Below are 22,106 nucleotides of genomic sequence, written 5' to 3'. Positions count from 1 at the left end.
TTATGTCAGAACAGCTCCTGACTGATTCAATTTTAACTTAAGAGAGAAACATCATAATATTGAATCTATATTTCATCCAAAATACTTTGATTACTTTTTCTTTTTTTATCCCTTACTGGTTAGTTGTCTTCAACAATATTTGAAAAGTTAGTCTACAACGGACGCGGTGCATCTGGTGTACAAAATATAAAATTATAACGGGTTCCAATGCGTTTCTAACGTCTTTTGTTATGTCGCGTCGGTGTAATAATTTTTGATGGTATAATAACCCTTTTTATTAAGTTTTCACACGTGAAACAACAAATAACCAGACAATATTATTTATTTATTACTTTTTTGTTGACAGGGCCAGTAAAAATTTGAACCACTTCCCCGACCAGACCAGTAGAAAAAAAATCATTAGCGTTGAGCCCTGCTTATAAAATCAATACACAAACTCGAATTGATTGGTCCAAACTGCTTTTCATAAAGGATGTGACATCATCAACACGTACTGTGCAACACACAAAATTGCCTTTTCTTTTGTGGACACAGCAAATGTAAGAAATCAAAATCAAGTTGACTTGAAGTAAAATAGATAAAAAGATACAATAAAGCTTTCATTTCTACGTTGTTTGTGTTTGATTAGCCTGCTTGGATTTGTGGGTTGACAGTAACTTTTGGACCTATTTTTCTTCCAAATAAAATCTATTGAAGGCATGGGTGGATGACTCACAGTCTGTACCTCTGTACCTAGTTTATTATGCTTATCAAATTAAACAGGTTTTCGATAAATGCACAAATCGTTCAATGCATGGCTAGCTGTGGATTATCCCTTACGTATCATTTAAATTTATATATAAAATTGATTCATTTTTATATTGTATTTTTTACTTAATATGCACGGTACACAATGTTATTATAAACTTTTATTCTGGATGCATTTAACAAACATTCGTTCCGGATAAGATTAATCGTTGAACACCCACTAAAAAGCAGCATGCATTATTATTGTGTGAGAATTTATTTTTAAAGAGATGAGACTGTTCTGCGCCAATTACTTCCAGAATCGAATGAAATAAGTATAGTATATTTAGAATAATCACAGGATGATATAAATAACCACGCAATGCATTCCAATGGATTCTGGGATTGCCTAACACATATAAAGGTTATGTGTGATGTTGCTGTAGAATTTGCATGCTTATGATGCACCCAAAAGCTGTCTAGGTAGAGGGCTCATGAGGCTTTAAGACCCCGCTTGTGTGTTCGTAGACTGTATGTGCAGCTGTTATGGTCTCAATAATAACACGACGATATCACAGATGACTTCTAGCCCTACATGAAAACCACAATGTAGAAAGGTACCAGTATGCTCCCCTGTGACTCTAATTTTCTATATCTCATGGTTGAAGGCACCATTTTTAGACTTGAAAGTAAAAAAGGAGCCCTAGGTTCGCCACACTCTAATGAAGCACAAACCACGGTCAATTCTTCTAAGAGTAAGGTTTTGGTCTCCAGCTAAGCATTGAGTTTCAATTCACCATAGTAACAAGCAGTGCTGCCCGTATCATTGCCTGTGGTGCTGATGCTTGAACTGGACAGGTGGGCACCACGTTGATGATTACAGAGGTCAAAGAGAGAGAGAGAGGGAGTATGGAAGGTATAGAGTCTTACAAAATAGCAGGAAAATTAAGAGAGAGATGCAAGTGACATTCACTCGAGTGGGTGGTTCTGGAAGAACATGCTTTTAAACATGCTGGAAACTGAGATTTCAGAGAGAATTGAGGGGATTCAATAAGGTTTTTTTTTACGATTTCTATTTTTAAGAATATATATTTCCAGTATTTAAAAACTAAGAAATATGGGTAGTTGAAAAATTGACCAAACTTGTGTCCTACTGTGTTACATAGCAAAAATGTATAAGGGTCAAAGACAAAAAAGTATTTAAGAATAAAACTTAAAAGTGTGATACTGCTTTGAAATGTTGTTATTCAAAAAGAATGATAAAAATCAGTTTAATTTAATTGCATTTTTGTTTTGTTTTTATGAGCAAAAAATAAACATCATACATTTTTTCCTGATTTACAGAACACTAAAATGTCATTCAGTGAAACAATCTTGTCAGAAAAATGTACAACAAAAATCAATTATGACATTAAAAGACTAATTACTTTCACCCCAAATGCTAATTATTTGCCACTATCCTAGGTTTTGCCCTTTTGTCAATAAGAATCTTTAACTCATTTAAAGCACACAGTAAAATGTAATATGCTCCCTTTTTCTTTATATATATTAATACGTACAAGTCAGAATAAGCATGTTGTTTAAATTTGTACATAAATATTGTTTGAAACCCTAAAGTAGACATTTTACTGGATTTAATGTGCTTTCTATGGACATAAAATCACTTTTATAAATGTATTTTGATGGGAACATGTTAACATAATAAAACGGTTTATAATTGTATTATTTTACATTATGATTAATTATTATTATTATAAGAGAGATTTATCTGTTAGTTTTTTATATTTTCTTGCTGTCAAACCATAGTAACATTTACGTTTTACATTTTAATATAAAACTGATTATATTTTTAACTAATTATATATTATATACATTTCGAAGAAAAGAAAAATTATTATCATATGCTCCACCTGAAGGAATGTTGTCATGCTCAATGGAGTAAGTTATCACAATGGAACCTACCTGACCCTTACACCTGATAATATACTGTATGTCTGATAAAAAGGACATAACTGGGGAAAACTACACCAACGGGAAAAAAACAAGTCTCATTTGATTAACTCACAACATTGTGTTGAAGTTCCTGAGGTACAGCGTTTTGTGACAACTATCCCTGATATCGTTTTGGTAAGATGTAAAAAGTGGACAGAAAACGTGTCCAAAAGTTACTGTCAGCCCACAAATGGAAACGGACTAAGCAAATGCAAACACCATAGAAATTAAAGCTCTACTGCATGATCCATTGTATCTTTAAATCTTTTTTTATACTTCGATATACTGTGCTTATATATTCCATCATTTGCTTCTCATTAAAATGTAGCATAACATCAGACATCTTATGTCCTCGTCTTGATTTGAATAACAGATGCTACCATGAGGCTGCACGTCTCTCTTCAGTGGAGTTCTGCATCCACGAAAGGTTATAAAAAGCTCAAGGGAATATCTTCAATCGTGATTTATATGCCGAAGACGTACACATCACCTTGGTTACTGCCTGCAGTCTCATTCTCATAAAACACCTTTTTATTCATATAGATATGTTTTTATTGCTCCCTGTATGTTTGTCTTCATCTTATTTCCCTGAAATATCTTCTTTGCTTTGCACCTTCAACAGCCACCTGCTTAATTTCCTGTCCACTCACTCTTGGCCACACCTCTTCCTGTAACCTTCTCTTCTAGCTTCTCAGACTTTGGGTTCGCTCCAAAGTGACACATATTACAGTAAAGTCCACATGAAAAGGCTAAGCGTTGTTAGTTTAGATCTCTTTCTTAGTCTAATGCTGGACTCGGGGGACAGATGCTCACACTCGGTTGCGTAAAGGAGTTCAAACTCAGACACGCTCCAGACTCACACACTAATCAACAATCCCCTTGGACCGTCCTTTTACACTGACCTCACTCTGCTCTAACACTGTTTTCCTCAACACGTAGACACACGAGTCTCGTCTTATCTGACCTTTTCTCTGGTTATGGAGGGCAATTGTCTCCCTCAAGAGTTTCTCAGTTCTTTTCCCATTCCGGCCTGAAGAGACCGTATTAAAACTCGAAGTCCCTACCATCTGAAGAAGCACATCAGGGAACTGGGCTGGTTTCCTTTGAGATTTGTCTAATGGGAACTCTTAAAGGAAAAACAAGTTATAATTGAATAAACCTCATGTCATCTGGAGTTGTATTCTGTTGTTTTTGCCATCTTTTTAGTATAGCAACAATCTGAAATAAATACTATAGCTCAAAAAAATCCATACCCACTCATACCCTGCATTCCAGTTTAGTTAGAGACAAATAAAGGAAGGAAATGAGCAACCAAGGGCATTACACACATAATATTAAAGAAACATTTGTTTACTTCGCCCAAATCTACACCCAAATTAATTCTAATTGCATTTATAGGCAGAAAATGAAAACGGGAAAAACAGGTAAAAAATAACAAACAATATGCTCATCAGACATCAAATACCGCAAAGAAAACAAGTTCATATTTACTATAAGCAATACAGGAGTTATATTTGAACATGTATTTAGTTCAAAAATGTTTTTTATGTGATAACCTGGATTTTCATCAGTCTTGTCATGCTGTTGAATGACTCATTTTTTTGAGGACGTGGTGGACGGTGGACTGGATTTGCCACAGTGCATGCAGAAATTCTGATAAAAAGCAAAACTGAAGTGCTCTCTTCATTTTTTCCATGGCTGTATATGTTTAGATAATGTTGCATCAAACTCGACCCATGACAAGCATACAGTATCATGTTTACCATCCGCCAATTAATTTTTTTATAATAAATTGCAACCCATAGTAATTGCCTTCAACCAGTTTCTTCAAGCTAAATTTAATTTCAATTAACCCGTGCAATGAATTCGAACATCAAAACTCCATTTACAATGCAGACACTCCCCTCCCACCATAACATAACCGATGCACGTCTCTCTCTCATTCTATATTTCTCTGTCTCTCCCTCTCTCTCTCAATTCCAGCATCTCCAAAGCAGGAAGGCCACTCTAACAGCAGAGACACTATTAAAAATCCTGACTTTTTATGCAGCAATGCACCCGAACTCAAACACGAGCATGATTTGGTATTCCCCGTGGTTGGGCTCACTATTAGCCCATTGCTCCTGTTGTTGCGATAAAAACCACAGAAGAAAACAATAACAAGAGCGGAAAGTCAAACGAAGGCTGGCTTTTCTCTTTAATCTCTCTTCTCAAAAGCGTTTGAGGAAGGCGTCGGAGCGAGAGGTACTGTCTCAATCAATGCATTTACATTCCATTATGCTAAAGCCAAAGACATCATTCGATTAATGCCTAATCCATTACTGTTATGCAAACTTGATGGCGCCGCTTACAGTACGCAATTTTAACCAAAGTACCGAATTTCTAATAATGCATTAGCTACAGTCACTATTAATGGTAGCGTGTCACATGTGTGATTGGTAATGGAAGGAGAAATAAAGTCTATTATTTAAATTATACGTCTATTCCTCTCATAGTCAATCATTTCGCATTAGAAGTACTGACATTTTTATCAAAATGTAACCAGTATAATAAAGCTGGAAACATCTAAGGCCAGCTCCCGAATATGTAAAGCAACAAATAATATGCCATTAAAATAATCGCTAAGGAACCAAGAAAAACGTACAGTACATCTTAAATTGACAACACTTATCAGTTTATTTTCATCTAGTTGGCAAACCATAAAACCACAAAGCCAATAGCCTGCCGGAGGAAAGAGTGTTATTGACAAAATCCAGCTCTCTCTTGAAACAGCCGTAATGGGTGAATTTGCTCTCAAATCCAAAACCGCATCAATAGTTTCCTCACAACTAATGTGCGGTCGAATCTCTTCGAACGTCTAATGAACATTGTAAGTGATGGGGCAACAATGGCAAGCAGTGAGCGAACGTGAATAAAAAAAATAAACAATTGGAGGGTTATATTTCACGTTTGAACTTTGGATGCAATCCCAGCGGCACCTGCGTTATATTAATACGGCAAATCTTGTAGCTGTGTGAAGTAAATGGTGTTTGCAGGAAATATCTCATCTCTGTACTGGCTCACAATGCTTGATGAAGAAGACAGCGAGGTAAATTACTTGTAGGGAAAGGATTTCAATTGATGCAATAGCCAGGAATGATATCAGGTGAACACGTGTCCAAAGCTTTTCTGGTACAGCCATTACTCTTTTGTGTAGACATGTTCTGTATGAGGAACACATATGTAATCTCTTGAAGATCTTTATTGTTTCTTTAGACATCAATAGAGAGCAAAGGAAAACTTCACCTTGAAGCATCGGTTTTTCGGATTTATCTTTTTAGTTTCATGTCTCAGATTGTGCTTAGATTTAGCAAGAGGCCAAAAGTCGACATCTTTCAACGATTCTTGTGCAAATCTAGAATAAGTTTATAATTTTGTAGATTTACTTATCGAATCTTATTGCGTTTTTATAAAAATATTCAGGGAAATAAGACAAAGTGGATACCCAACTGAAAAATAATTAAGAACTCTGTAATGCTCCAGACACAATGTGTATTAAATTACATTTTTCTGCATTCAAAGAAAGTACAAACAGGAAATACAGTTAAGGACCTATTAGTCAGATATGGTGACCAATACCCGAAATGTGACCTCTGCTTTTAACCCATCCAGAGAGTAGTGCACACACGCACAGCGAGAGGTGATCACACTTATACCCGAAGTAGGGGTAAGGTGCCTAGCACAAGGGCACCTCAGTCGTTACCCGACGGCCCTGAGAATGGAACCGGCAACCTTCTGGTCAAGAGTCAGACTCTCTAATCATCACACCAGGACTACCCCTCTGGTCACCTTCTTTCTTTCTGGCTCCACCTCTTATTTTAAATCCTAAACATGTTAAAAGAAAGCCCAGCAAATCCTCTTAATCAACCATTCCTATCGTCTGCTGTATAAATATTCATTGGCTCTGGTGGATTGTCTTTGGAGCTGCGTAGAGAAGATGGAGGGTAAATCTGCGGCTGAGAGATGTGCCTGTCAGGGACTATTGCACAGCCACAATTCTCTTTCTCCAATCAAGTCATCCGCCCATCACCTGCAGGCAGTTCAACAGGAGAAATACTCTCTCCTCTGCATAACCTCTGTCTCCACCCACCCCCAATCCCCCCCCCCCTTCAATTTCCTTCGTTATATTTTCACCATGGTATCACTATGGTACCTGGACATGTTTATCGGCTGCATTTTGAAGGGAATGGATTTATAGGGTTGCAGGATTTACCCATGCCCACTATTTAAAGTACATCTGCTAAAAATACCAAACTAAACAATTTATCTGAATAAAAATGAAGTCGACCCTTCTCTACATAAAATTGCTACTAGATTGCATTCAGATTTACAGCATACGTCTGATAGTTAAGGAACCAGTCCGAACAGAGATGACTAAATTGAGAGAAAGCAAAAAATGTCCTTCAAAACAGGCATACCCTGTGTCTAAAATCACCTACTTCTATACTGTAAAAAGGAAACTGTAAGCTTAAATATGTTTCAGATGCTTTTGAAATTCAGTCAAATGTTAAATTACACAATTAAAAGTACAAAAGTTGTGTGTAAAGTAATATGAAAAACGTGTCATTTTACATTACAAAAGCTTTTAATTTTTTGGGCACCCCAGCTGCCTGATTGTTAAGTATTTTTTAGCAACAAGAAACCAGCAAATGTTAAAAGTCAAGGGGCTATATATGAGGAATGGGTGATAAAGGTACCTAAAATATATAACAAAACCTGGGTAAATTATTTTCTCGACTGCTGTTAGTATGTCATTGTGCAATGAACAGAGTCACAAGACAATAAAAACATGGCACATGAAATATGTCAGGAAAACATGCATACTTCATTCAGTATGTCCTGTACAAAAAAAGAATGCCAAAAACCTAAGAAACTGCACAAAATCATGTATCTACATCACATATTTTGCAGCACAACAGAGCAACCTTCCTGCAACTGTGCAGTGGATTCTAGAAGCATTTAATGAAAACACGCAGGACTGTGACCTCTCAGCTACACGTAAACACGGCTGGGTAAACAGGTCATTAAGAAAATAAAGCAACTTTCTTCATTCTGTCAGGCGTAGAAGATAGGGATTAATGACCGTGGAACGGCCACAGTCTCAGACACCGTGTTCACACAAACCTAAAAATAACAGCCACAGACATCTAGAGAATCTCTCACCCTGGACATGTTTAATGGCTATTGTTTCTGCTGCATTAAGCCACATAGGGTCGAGTGGCCCCAAAATGTTTCCACAGCAATTAGGAGGCTAAGGATGTCACGAGCAGCAACTTGGTCCCGACCTACTCCAATGCAGCTGGGCAAAATGCTTATCCAAATATGGATATCATCTCATACTTTATCCCAATTAAAAGAGGATTTCACATTCTACATACGACTCTACCGTACCTACGCCAGAATGACAAAGTGATAATTAAAAAATAATGTATGTCATATTTGAAATACTTTCACCCAAGTTTGTACAATTAGTCAGACAGAAGGTGGGGTGGTGGGTGCCTTCTCAATATTCTGGAAAAATCTTCTAACCTTAAGAATTTATTGAACAAATTAAATCAAAATTGCTTTACAAAATAAACCTAATATGGGATATGTTACTCATTATCAGTCCCCTATAAATATTAATTGGAGGCCCGGATTACTCCAAATTCATTAAGAGATGCTAAAAATACACGAGAAGTAAATGCGCTGGGCACCAATGCCAATTTTTAAAAAGAAACATGACAGTCATTTTGTCCGTCATCATTATACGGGCGCTTCAGGACAACGCCACCACGTGCCCGACAAACCCCAGCAGTGCCATCCATCGGGTGACAGAACAGCTGGGGTTCACCCTGATACTTTATTTGGAAGAACACTACATGTCCACTGAGTAGAATAAGACCTTGTCTATTATTGTTTCCTTACTTTCTCATGCTGAACAGTTGTCTGTGAGATGTAACAGCTAAGAGGGGAACATTTGACACTAATGCAGAAATATGCAGATTGGTGCCATCTCAGAGAGACACAATGTAAAACAAGATTTAGAAATTAATGCAACATTGAGATTGCAACAGAGTCAATGTGTCCGCTATGTGTCTGTGTGTGCGCTATCGAAATAATTAGAAATCTAAAAATGACCATTTTGGGTTATATTAATAAACCTGGAAAAATGTGAATGCCATCATCCAAGAATTCACAGATCTGTCTGCGCAAAATAAAACGATAATTCCACCAAAACTTAATTCTGTTGTCAACATTAACTCTAACCTGTAGCCCTTTGACTTCTGCAGAACACAAAAGAAGACATTTTGAAGAATGTTGGTAACCGAACTACAGCGGTACTGTTTCACTGCTATTGTACAGACTCAAAACCAATGCAAGTCAATGGGACCGCTGTTTGGTTTCCAACATTCTTCAAAATATCTTATTTTGTGTTCTGCAGAAGAAAACCATAGAGGTTTGAAATGACATGAGGATGACTAAATCATGACAGAATTTCGGGTGAACGATCCCTTTAAGTTCATTGTTTGAAGATGTGCTATGAAAGTTTATATTGACTATCTCACAATCAGCCTGTATTTGCTTTCTTAACCACATGTTAAAAAAGTGGTGGAATCTCAATGAGGATATGGCGTATCGTCTCATGTAGGTATCGTGTACTGTTAGCGTCGCTAAAAACGAAATTCTCTCTCATTGAGGTCGAGCAGGGTAAACAATCTAGGATGCTTGTGCAGATTGATGGTGTGTTTTTGTGTGTGCGGCTTGACATGCGTCATCCAGAGTGAGATGGAGAGATGCTGCTAACCATCCAACTTGCGTGATGCTTGGACACTATGATAGGTGGAGAAATGAGAGGCATGGATCTGCAAGTGCATGTGGGTCCAAAGGAGCGTAAAATTGTGTCCAGCAAAGCATGCAGGGTGAGCAGGAGTATGACAGCCAAGACATGAAATTCTAATGCAAACCAAATCAAATGCAATGCATTTTTTAGGAAACCCACCTACACATCACAACCTTTGCAAATGGGCTTTGCTCACAACTAGATAGGTTTGGGGCTAAAAGAGAATGTGAATCATACAACCAAGGTCAAATATTCTACTTTCCAGCTTCAAAATCCACCATAATCTGATCACGTGTCTTTGGTTTGTATAGCTGGTCCAGGATGGTCGACCAGGATGTACCAGATGGTAACAAACCAAATACCGGCAGGTCATACCAACTCAAGATGACCAACCAATGTCCAGCTTTAAACCAACTACCATGGTCAAAAGACACGTTGCATTCAGGGTTTGAAACCTAATATGTGCTAACCTTACAAACACACTAAATGCTTTATTTCACCACAAAGCTCTTAGCTTTATCTTAATGGAAACATTTGCTTTGCACCAGACAATGTCAATTTACATTTCAGCAGTCAACAAGTCACTCTTCCACACAAAAAAATTATTTGTTCCTTCACCTCTTTACCCAAGTAAAAATGCAAGAGGACATTTCTGAAGCACACAACGTTCCAATACATTTAATAGCATGCATCCATCCAGCTTTAATTCAAGGTCTAATAGGTCTTGAAGTTGCTTTCAGCCCTTTCAAAAGTTCTGGTTGTAATGTAAAGCCTTCATAGAAACTAATCCATGCCAGACATAGAGAGAGAGAGAGATGCCAAAAGAAAGAGAGACAGAAGGATGCTTTGTGAGCATTTGTTTGACAGTTTAAGAAGACGAGGGCCAATTTGCCCTGACACCCAACTGCACAGTCACACATTCAGACAATTGTGTCCATACTTTTCCTCTCAACCATCCACAACAACAGCACCCATCCGCAAAAATAGCCCGGCAAAGCCGCTTAAAAACTAACACGCAGTGATTTTTGATACGCTAATCAACAAACGCTCCCTGTTGCATCAGCATCCTGCCAGTTTTCATCGCTGAGCAGAAAAGGTTGCTCGGGAGAGGGGATTTGTCGTCTTAGAAATGAATGCATTGCTTCAAAGGACGTTGCGTCTTTATGAGCGAGAAGCTTAGAGCTCTGAGCAAACTGTGGAGTTTTTCATTCTCACAATGATGTCCCTGAGATTTCTTTATTACTCTTCGCCGCAACCCTTTATGCATTTCGTGAAATTCAACATTCATTGCGGTATCTGGAGTGCGCTTTGTGAAATCTACTACATGCCTTGTGTTTGAAAAGTCAACAAACTGTAACCTGTGTTTTTTTAAATTGCACAGAGAATTATAATCTTAAAAAAAAGAAAATGGAAATTCCGCCAAATCCCCTTGACTTGGCATGCTGAGGGGAAAAAAGCGACTAGATTTTCTCGGCGTGTTGTGTAACACGTTCTCTATTCTGTTTCTCAGTGAAGAAACATTCTCGACAATGAGACATTGATTGCATTTACTGCCATGCTGTTGAACTTTAACCCTCAGAACAAGAGCCAAGCCTTGAAAAACAGCACTCTTCTCACTCAACAGATCCATCATGAACAATAAATCTAGGAGCCTATCTTACTGTAACCGTATAAGCAAACCGTGCTATTCAGGCGGCTATATATCGACCACTTCAGTTACCTCCAAACAGACATGCTGTTTAATGTACATTCTCCCTGCCAGACATATTCACACCGAGGTGCTGATGTTCACCCATTGTTTGTTAAACCAGCCTGGTCAGGCTGCATTGTCAGAATTGCTGGCACTACAGCGCCATCTACGTGGTATGAGCTTGTACTGCGGGTGTGGAGAGTTGGGGTGGACAGGGAGGGGGGGTAAGATTGCAAGGCAGAGATTGATTTGCCCTCTCTCAGATGTGGCACTTAGCTGAGGCGATCTGCTGCGAATCACTGCAAATTAAAGAAAACAGAGGGAGCTGGGAGCGAGGGGCCACAAAGATGCCGAGAGCAGGAGAAAACGGTGGTGCCTGATGTCTCTTCACTCTGGCTGTGGGAGACACGGGGCTGAAGGAGGGGAGAGAGCTTGGGCTTTAAAATGCATTAGGGCAATATAGGGAGGAGATCAATGCAAGAGTGGAAAATAAAGCAGGATTTGGTTGGAAGGCTAAGATGAGTGGTGAGCTCACTAAAGAAAAATAATAAATAAGATTAGACATCATGAAATATCAATACTTTCTACTAGACAGCAATAAGATATAAGGGATAGTTCAACAAAATTGAAAATTATTTAATCATTTATTGGCCATCAAGTCATTTTAAACCTGTATGACATACTCTCTTCTGCTGAACACAAAAGAAGAAACTTTGCAGAATGTGGGGACCCCTTTGGCTTCCATTACATGGGTACAAATCAATGAGACCTTTCTCAAAATATCTTCTTTTGCGTTCCACAGAATAGACGTCATACAGATTTTGTACCACACGACAGTGAAGAAAGGATGACAGATCTTTTAGTTAACTATACTTTTAAACACCGAGCAAGTGAGTGCATACTTTACCAAAGAAATTTCAGAAAATACAAACGAAATGAGGCCAAATTTGCTATTGAAAGTTAAAACTCCAAGATGTTTTTTTTCATTTCTCATTCCACAGTGCCCTAAAAGCTCCATACTTTCAACCTTGTAAACCAACCAACACAACTTTGGGACAAACATCTGAGAAAAGTTGATCCACAAAAGAAACACAGCTCCTGAGCGATGAAAAAGCATCCTCAGCAATATTTTTCCTTTGGGTGTTCAATTTTGAGGCCCAGAAACAGCTCAAAAAAGACATCACAACATCTGTGGCCAAAATCACTGATCATCTCTTCTCATCTCAAATCAGAGCAATGTCTTCCCTTTATCCATCTTCAATCATACCCAACCACATGCATCTCTGTCATCCAAAACACACACACGAAGGCGAGAAGTGAAGATCACCTTATTGTTGCGCTGTCATCAGGATTCTCTGTTCCTCTTTAATACATAAAGAATTGTGCCGCATAAGCATCTAAAGATAAACACGGATCATGTTTACCGTGACATTCTGTTGTTCTCACAGCGAAATCTGTGTACGTGTGCATGTCTCTGATACCCATCGCCATATTGTCTAGCTCCACGGGTCACGGCGCACCGGCAGCCAAACTCATAAGCAGAGAAACACCACACAGAAATGTAGCACACAATACATTTCTGCAGATTCCAAGCAGGTAGCGTTACATACAGAGCCATTCGCATTCACAGCATGAGTCATAGCAATTATATTTGCATTGGCATGTGCAGACCGTTACCGTCTGGCTTATACTGTATATATTGTGGAAGAAAAGAATCCTGCTGTAATTGCCTATAAATCAATATGCAAATAAAGAAATAATCTATACTGTTGTGTTTCTGTTTAAGAAAGCGATGAGGAATGAGCCAGAAGCCAGGCATTGAGCAAGTCTTTCCTGCCATACAGTGTGTTTGAGAAGTGGATTAGAAGATCCAGGCTTTTGTGGCTCTCCTCACAATTATCTTCCTGATGGAGGGATGATCTCGGCAAACAGAGAGGAAATAGTCAGGGGAGAGGAAAAGATGAGCACCAGAGGCAACAAGAGAGCGGCAGAACCTCGTGAAATAAGAGGCTTGACAGCATGAGATCTCTTTCTGTTAAACCAACACTGCAGGAGCCCAAAATAGTTCATCCACTTTCAGCTTATGCCCAGGTAGCAAGACCTTTGACTGCACACTTTGACTTTTTACAGCTTAAAAAGATCTAAAACTGACAGACTAGCCAAATAACTGACAAGGGATCTGGTTGTTTTATGTGGTGGATTATGAGTGTTATTTTTACCCTCAAAAAAACTCTCCTCAAATACAGTTAACAGTTGAAGTATTTGGGGTTATGGTGATTGGTGACCCTAGACTTTTACAACGTGATTGTATAAACACACTTTAGAAATCCTGGGTTATTTTCAACCTATAGCTTTGGGTCGAACCCAACCGTTGGATTGTAAATATAAAATGATGCTGGGTTGTCTCAACCCAAAATGCCGGGGTGTTTTAACTCATTGTTGGGTCCAATATGACAATTTTCTGGGTTAATTTAACCCAACGACTGGGTTTGTCCCTTTTGACTAGATGCTTGGTTGAAATTAACCCAGCATTTTTGGTGTGTACAGGACATTTTTATAATACGAACTATATAAATATATTTTTTATTTGCTTTTTGATTACAAACTTACTACAGACTAGGTTGGTAGATAAAGTATATGGTACTTTTTCCCCGATTTACTCCAAAAATACTACACACCATTAGTTAGTTGAAAATTCCATCTGGGTCAGATCGACCCCAAACACAGGACAAGGTTAAAACCATAATAATATATCAGTGTTTGTAGAGTTGCACTCAACTAGAGAAAAAAAAACTGTAAACAATTGTTTGAAAAATGTTTAAAGCTCAAAGAATGCTCTTCTTTAATAGTTTAGAAAAATTGATGGTTTCCATTGAGTTATTGAGAAATATCATCATAGTCCCAGATGTGTAGAAGTAAATGAGACAATGAATATAATTCGTACAGTGAACATATGTGTAAATTAATCAGGATTTTGGCAAATTTATTGAGAAATGATTGGGGCATTGATTTGATAGGGCATTGATACCCATTTCATTGATATGCAGGAGACAAATAATGACATATGAAAAGAGATCTCAAATCTGATTTTCTTTCTTATGAGATATTTATTGAGGTCAAAAAGAAACCCTAGACCATTTACAATAAACCACTGAACCACTAGACTAGTTTATCCAGCGTTCTATGTGTACATGACAGAATAGTAAACTAATTGTTCTGACAACCCACCAGCTAGTAAATTTTGACAAACGTATTGCAGCGTCTCAAAGCATTAACAGTCCATACAGTCAAAAAATATCTTGACTTCTAGTCTTTTCCCTGACGTTTAAAGCCCAAAATGCTGAGGAAAATCTCTGAGCTTTGATATCCTTTCACTATTACCATAAGCCTTTAGACTTTGACTTTACACAGAAGTACAAACACCCAAATTTGCGTTCCAATTCCTCCACATCAAACAATCCCCTTCTTCTCGGGGTCCTATTGTCAGGAGAGAGATGCCAAGGGTCAACCGGCCCGACCTCTCAAAGACTTCAGTCAAATGCAACGCAACCGCCAGGTGTAATCACCCGTTCTTCACATCAGCCGTAACCCGCACACACACACACACAACTTAACTTCCAGGAAAGAGATGTGCAATTACGACCAAATCAAACCTAACCCGTTCAGCAAAGCGGTGACCTTGGCAGAGGATGGGTGGCGAGCACGAGGGAGGGTCGGCACGAGACGCGATCCATTCAGATCCACTGCGGCGCTAATGACCGGCCGCTCTCATTATCTCCATCATTACCAGACCTTCATTTACCGTATTGCGCTCGACAGCTAGCGCACACATTAATCAAGACTTGCTCGTCCTGGCGAGGCAAGATTTCTCTTAATGCCGCACTTCAAAGACAGGAGCGGGCAGAAGCAGAGACCTCCTATATTCTATTCGTGTTTCATTACAAGGTCACTGTGCCGACAATATGAAGAACTCAGTTCAGTGGATGATCACAACGGAGATAATAATAATTTTGTGTTAAAGTTGTGTTGGAAGACACCCGACCTCTTTCTGAACCGTAAAGTATGGCTATGTGTGCCACAGGGCTGGTGGAGAAGACATCTAGGACGGACATCACATATCAGTGAATGAATACAGACAAAGAGACGTGATTTTCTAGCACAGCACCTCAGAGACGCTCTTTTGGACATTGACGTTTTCTCAAACGCGGCGTCTCTCAACAACTAGTTGTTTGGTTTACACAAAAAATGCAAAAACCAAACTTGCATGCACAGAATGGGATCAAGCAACGCAAAGAGAGCTGACAACCGTGTTTGCTGCTGTTTGTACACAGCCTTTGAAAAGCACTAAAGGTACATTTGCTGTCATTATTTTGCAGGGGAAATCTGTAGTAGTCTATGTGTACTTTCTACCTCACCTCGCTGTTCACGGAGCAAGGATGCTATATATACACCACCTGTGTTGCTGGTGATGAGCGCTCCAGAGACAGAGAGCGGACACAGCTGAAGTCAGTCCCTTCTGCACGGTTGCCTTTAGGCTGAGAGAGAAAGTGTGATTGTGTTGCACCTGTTACCCTCGCAATAAATAGAGATGACACAAGCCCAAAGCTGCGCCTCTCTCTTGCTAAGACTGATGAATCAGGAGAGTGAAATGTAAGTGCTGGCGTTGCTGTCGAATCGCACGCCTTACGTGCGGCACAACAAGGTCTTCGTGCAGCAAGCGATGCAGATTGCCATCTTAAAAAAAGCATTAAGTGAAGCCAACGGTAAGTATACAAGATTTACAGCCAATATGTGTGTCACAGGAAAAAAAGGAACGTCTCTTGAAACTTTAAGTGGCCACACTCCTCCATCTATAACCGGAGATATTGGCCTGCTTGTTCCTCCCACAAACATACTTCACTTAGGGAGCTTTTCCGTGGCATCATCTTCCAAAGCTGTGCTAGGGGAAAACAGCGTAAAAGATAAGCAAATAAAATAAAACACAAAAGCAATGGGGGAGAGAGAGAAACCAAGAGGGAGAGAGAGAGAGAAGATAAATGCTTGAACCTCACAGGCATGCTGAGCTTATTCTGAATCATCGCTGCGACTCGCGACTGCTCAACGTTTCATTTTGGAAAAAGGGATTTATGGGGTGGGGGCAGGTGGGAGGGGAACTCAGCCGCTGATACGCGAGGGAAACTTGGCGCCTTACCTGCACAACTATAAATAAGACACTTCTCACTTGATCGCACACAAAGCCAGAGAGGAAAATAGGGATTGTGCAGGTAGTGCCCATGTAGGATGATCATCTGAAGTGCATTCTGTGAGGCTATAATCTATTTAAAGCTAGAAAATTTGGTTATAATACAGAGAATCCGCAGACGCTTATGAGGAATTGTTAAAAGGCATGTTGTAATATTTGTGCGGGCTTCCCGGCGATACGGAGTGATGATTCATAGTTATTAATGTAAACACCCAGGGAGGCATCTAGGAAGTTTTGAAATATGATTGAAGCTTAATAAGAAATAAGTGCACAAAACTCAGATCTCTGGACGAGCAAAGCATCCTTAACCTGAGCCGTTGATGGAAGCATTTAGCGTGATAAACAACTGTAAAGCTGTCTTTGAATTAAATGATGCATAATGCATGGGAGCGTATGCTCAGGGCATCTACGCTGATACAAAAGCATTGAGATTTGTCAAGCCATGAATAACAAACTATCAGTCACGCGCCTTAATGTTACAATGCAATGATGGCATATTACCACAAATTTAACCTCGACCTTGTATACTGTATACAGTCATTTCATGACTGAGAAGATCAACATTTAGAAAACCTCAAATGCATATTAACTTCAGAGAAAATACATGTAAGCAGCATAAAGCAGTAGTGCTTGACAGCGAGAAAACGTAATATAAAGAAAATATAGAAGCGTTGAGCATCATCACACCTGTTGTCATTATCATTCACATGGTAGGCTATAGTAACCCAAACAGCGCCTTAGAAATCAATCAAACAAACATTTTAAATGCAGAGGGGACAATGTCTCCTTCACCCTTCATTGACTGTGGTGTTAAAAAAACAGGACAATATTAATAGTGCTTGAGTTTTATGAAGCCTTATGACTGATGGAGACAGCTGCTGTTCTTTCAGATGAGCAAAGACATGCGCTTTCATTCAAGATATATTTTTGTTGGTTTACATTATATCTTTACATTAGTTGGTTTTGTCGGTTCTATAGTGTATGAATGTACTCTCTTCAGATGTGGATCGCATACTTTGTATTATATCAATCGTTTTTTAGCTCTTACAGACTCGCTCTTTTTTAAATGAATCGTATTTGTTTAAAACACGAATGCACTAGGACTGCAGTCTTAAGTCTCATAATGGTTTATAATTTATTTTATAGGCGTTTTGGTGAATGGAGACGGGCTGTGTGAGTCAGCTCGCCGTGTGAATGTCTCCTGATGAAGGAAGCCAGAGGAGCGCTCAACTTCAGAGCTGAGCGGAATATAGATGCGATCATACAGAGTTTGCTCGATTTGCATGGAGACCCTTTCCATCTAAACCCAGTGCGTTAGACCAATTCACATGAACGGGAGAGAGTAAACGCCTACCCTAGTAATGCATACTCAACGTATATATTTATTTAAGGCATTCGCGGCATAAAAAATGAATTAACAAATAATCACGCCGACGTTTCATAAGATTGCACTCGCGTTTCTTTTCTCATTCAGTTTTAAGTATTGTGCACTAAAACTCTTTAAGCGCTTTTCATCATTTTGCATTGTTGCAAAGCATGTTTGCAGACCGTACATAAAACGACAGTCACAGCATGGTGACTTTAAAATATCATTAAAAATAAATTAATGCAAAACGAAACTCGTACTTCCCAACTGTGACGTGCACGCGATATTCCCGGACACGAATGAAAGCGCTCGCGCTTACCTGGGAAACGAGGAATGCGATGAAAATGCGTGCGCCGAGCTCCATGGTGTCAGATCTCTGGAAATAAAGGTTCAAAACGAGGTGCTGGTGGGACCAGCTCTGTTCATAATTCCAGAATCGCGAGAGTAAAGCCCCTCTGCCTCGAGCTGCCAACTTCCCAAATAGAACTGCAGCCTCGTGAGCAGAGCATTGGATGAGAGAGCCGAGTCCACCACCAATAGATTTATAGGGGGGGCTTGCATTTCGTGCGTTGATGCTCAAGCCATAGATTCATGCTTTCACCGATTTCAAGCTTTCAAGTTTGCATCAGCTACACAAGAAAACAATAATAGTGATTAATATAGGGTCTATATGTATAAGGGCTTATAAATAAAGATGCTTTTATCCTGTAGTGCATTGAAGGTGCACATTTTATCAGCGTGTTTCTTTGGTATTGAACCCATGACCTTTGCATTACCAATGCTACAATATACTAACTACAGGAACACAATGCAGTAATTAACTGGACTCGGAAGAGTGACTCGAGACGACTTGCAGACACCTTTTATAAATTCTCTAAACACGCGGGACGATCTGAAACTACATTTAACATTCCTCTAATATTAAGAATGACCTCAAAACTACCAAAATGTACAGAACTAGGCTTCTCTACAATTCAAATATACCTAGACAGCTGGTATTTTGTCACCCGAGACAGATAGGGTGGCAATTTTTCCTCGCAATAGTTATTCGACACAAAAATTACAGTCACTAAAATCCTTTGAGTTCTATAGCTGCATAAGCTTCAGAAGTTTGGGCTTGTTACAGTCACCCTGACCTGTCTTTCATGATATTTCTTAGAAATACACAGTGTACTGAATTATTAACTTGATGGACAGCCGTACACACTTAAGACTGGCCATCTTTTCTCTCACAGATCCCGTCCTCCTAAGCCAAACCATCATTTTATCCTCGTGACCTACCAGAAACTTATTTTACAAGACCTTTGAGAATTCAGAGTACAGTTCATGTCTGAAATAGAATCGCTGTTTTTAGTCATGTCTAGACATAATGTATTAAAACGTTCAGAGAATGTCTATTAAAGTCTCAGTAGGTGCTGTGAGGAAATCACTTCGGGTAATCAAGAGAGGAAAGACCTTCTGTGCATTTCTACATCTGCATAGCTGAGGACATCTAACACAGATCGAGAACAAAAATGTCAACATAATAAACAATTGTTTTCCACAGATTAATACGAAATATTAAAAAGTTATTGCCACAACCGTCTTAAAATTTAGAAGCTTACAACATAACATCTTAAAGAATACTACAGATAACCCAACAAAGAGCCCAAATTTAAGTTTGAGCAATGGGATTTTCAAAGTATAAATGTAAATCCTACAAGTGTGTCTATTCACTTGCTTTTCACCGGAACCATCATTGCAAAAGCTACAAGATGTCCTAATATCGATCATCATAAACGATCTGACAAGGAGTTCAAACACTCTTCAAAGAACATTCATGGGAGTTTCTATCAAAATGTTCAAAAATAATACTCAGGAAGGGACTACAGGAGTGTATTGTATGTTTATATTTAATGTGGGAACATAGTGTTCTTGGAAAATGTCATCACCCCTATTATATCAACATGCCTAACATGCATGTCAAGCAAATGTGACACTTCCTGATATGAAAGACCAGCAGATGCTTGCAAACACCACAGAACACCTTCAAACATCTTGGAAAATGTCCAAACACAGACAGAAATTTAGGCTTTGCTTAGTTTGCTCTGAGCAATACGTCCTACTATACCCTTTTTTGATGGGAAAGCAACACTTTTCTGTCCATAACTCCATTACCATAAAGAGATTAGGAAAAAAGAGATAGATAGGCAAATCACTTTTTCATTTTACGCTCAATAACGGCAAAACTATTTCAAAGGAAGATGATGAACTTAGACCAAAAGATAATGAAAGACTATTTCTAATTCATTGATATTCTCCCCACAATCTCCTGCAGTCGCACACAAACTGACAGATTTGTGCATACATCATTCTGGAGTAGATAAATGTGAGGGGTTATGATGTGTACCGCCACCTCAGGAGTCATCATCTCTCGCCCCCTCAGGGGAGCAGTCAGATTCCCTTTCTCTGCCGCTCTTCTGTCCAGTTGTGAAAAATGAGCCCAGGAATTGTTGTGACGTTCTGAGGAATTGCTTTCTCAAGACATTGTTGCAGAACTGGTGCGCTACATCTCTTTATCAAATGGTCCGGCAGGAAATGGCATTATGGATGCTGAGGTTTTGTCTAAGACGCATACGTTACGAGGCGTGAGGGAAAAAAGGAAACTTTAGCGTTTGTGTCAGATCCACAATGAAGGAGCAGACGAAGGATTCACGAATTTAAGTGACAAATTAAGAAGTGAAAAATAAACCCATATAAGAAGTGAGAACGATTAAAATGTCAAGATGAGAGCCAAAGCATTTAAAGATAACGTATCGCCGCTTTGGAAAAGAAGCGTGTGAACACTCAGGAATAATTCTGCTGATTCAATATTCCACAGCTGAGCAAACTACGTCTCCCACGTATAAGAATGAGTGAGTGAACCCCTGCGTTATAAGTCTGTTGTCTAAGACTAGCAATTCAAAAATTTTGTGTGCGAAAGGTAGCTACCTAACACCGTAAACTGACACTGACAAAAAATAAAAACTTTCCAAGTGTATAATTTAACTCTTAACATCACACTTAAACTCTGCTCTATGCTCATTTCAAAGTGTTGAACTTATAGGGTTATGAAAATACTGTAAACATTTACTCACCCCCAAGTTGTTGTATTAAACATGTATTAATTTTAGTAAAGTTTGGTTGAACACAAAATATGTTATTTGGAAGAATGTGTGTAATCAAACAGTTCTGTGGCACTATTGACCACCATAGTTTTCTTCCCTACTTTAACAGTCAATAGTGCCCTACAACAGTTTGGTTACAAGCATTCTTCCAAATATCTTTCTTTGTGTTCAGCAGAGCAACAAATTCACCCAAGTTTGGAACAACTTGAGGTTGAGTAATTGAAGACAGATTTTCCAGTTTTGGGTGAACTATGCCTTTAACAAAATATACACGTAACCTTTTGTGAAATCTGAATTGTGAGTGAATGCTGAAAAACACCATAAATGGAGCAGAGAATGTGTTTTCGTTAATGTTTGGGTCTTATCTTGACGTCCGGTTATCTTGCCTTGAAAAGGGAGTCCTGAAAACTTCTTCAATTAATGAGAGTAAGTGCAGCAGAAGATATTCATCACAGGAAACAATCCACTCCATCCTTTTCTAAAGAGGAAGGAGTTTAAAGGGGAAGTGCTAGATACACAGGCCAAATGAAATAACAATTATGAAAAATGTCAATATGATTAACCAAATATAATACTGTATAATATAAGAAAAAACAAGACTATACTGAGTAAAGGACGTGAATACAAATTCTGTAAACTGATCTCCGCATGAGGAGAAGAGGTCAGGGACGTATTAACCTCGACGGAAACTGCATCATAACACATTATTACTTCTCCGTACTTACTGTGTGTATTGCCTTTTATGAGCCGCAGTCAACTTTATAGACAAATAAAGCATCCTTTCTTTTCAACGCTAATCACTTTGTATGTATGTGTGCCTTTGAGAAAAAAATTCTGCTAAATTGAATGTATTCTTACCAACTGCGCTCAAACATCACATTCTCTCACTGTCTGGGGAATGCCAAGCCATTTATATGACTTTCAACAAAATGCCAAGTATGCGTTATATTACAACAACTGAATAACACCCTCCAAAAATCAATTAAGCATTTATGAGTTCCTCCTTCATATTAATTGATACCAACAGGTGAATCAATTTCATTTGCTTCCATAATGGCTTCCCATCCTTTCCATTCACCGCG

General features: G+C 38.8%; 1 protein-coding gene across 1 annotated transcript in view; it reads right to left on the bottom strand.

The window, feature by feature from the left end:
* The window catches only part of cdh13 (cadherin 13, H-cadherin (heart)), a 255,361-nt gene extending 236,990 nt beyond the window's left edge, over positions 1-18,371 (bottom strand). Inside the window, exon 1 of the mRNA XM_056766740.1 lies at positions 18,198-18,371. Within this exon, the coding sequence (XP_056622718.1) occupies positions 18,198-18,242 (45 nt within the window). The 5' untranslated portion in view covers positions 18,243-18,371. The remainder of the gene's footprint in view (positions 1-18,197) is intronic.
* Positions 18,372-22,106: the final 3,735 nt, after the last annotated feature.

This window comes from Triplophysa dalaica, chromosome 14, assembly GCF_015846415.1.
Source record: "Triplophysa dalaica isolate WHDGS20190420 chromosome 14, ASM1584641v1, whole genome shotgun sequence".
NCBI classification, from domain to species: Eukaryota; Metazoa; Chordata; class Actinopteri; order Cypriniformes; family Nemacheilidae; genus Triplophysa; species Triplophysa dalaica.
This window is presented reverse-complemented; position numbering and strand designations above follow the sequence as displayed.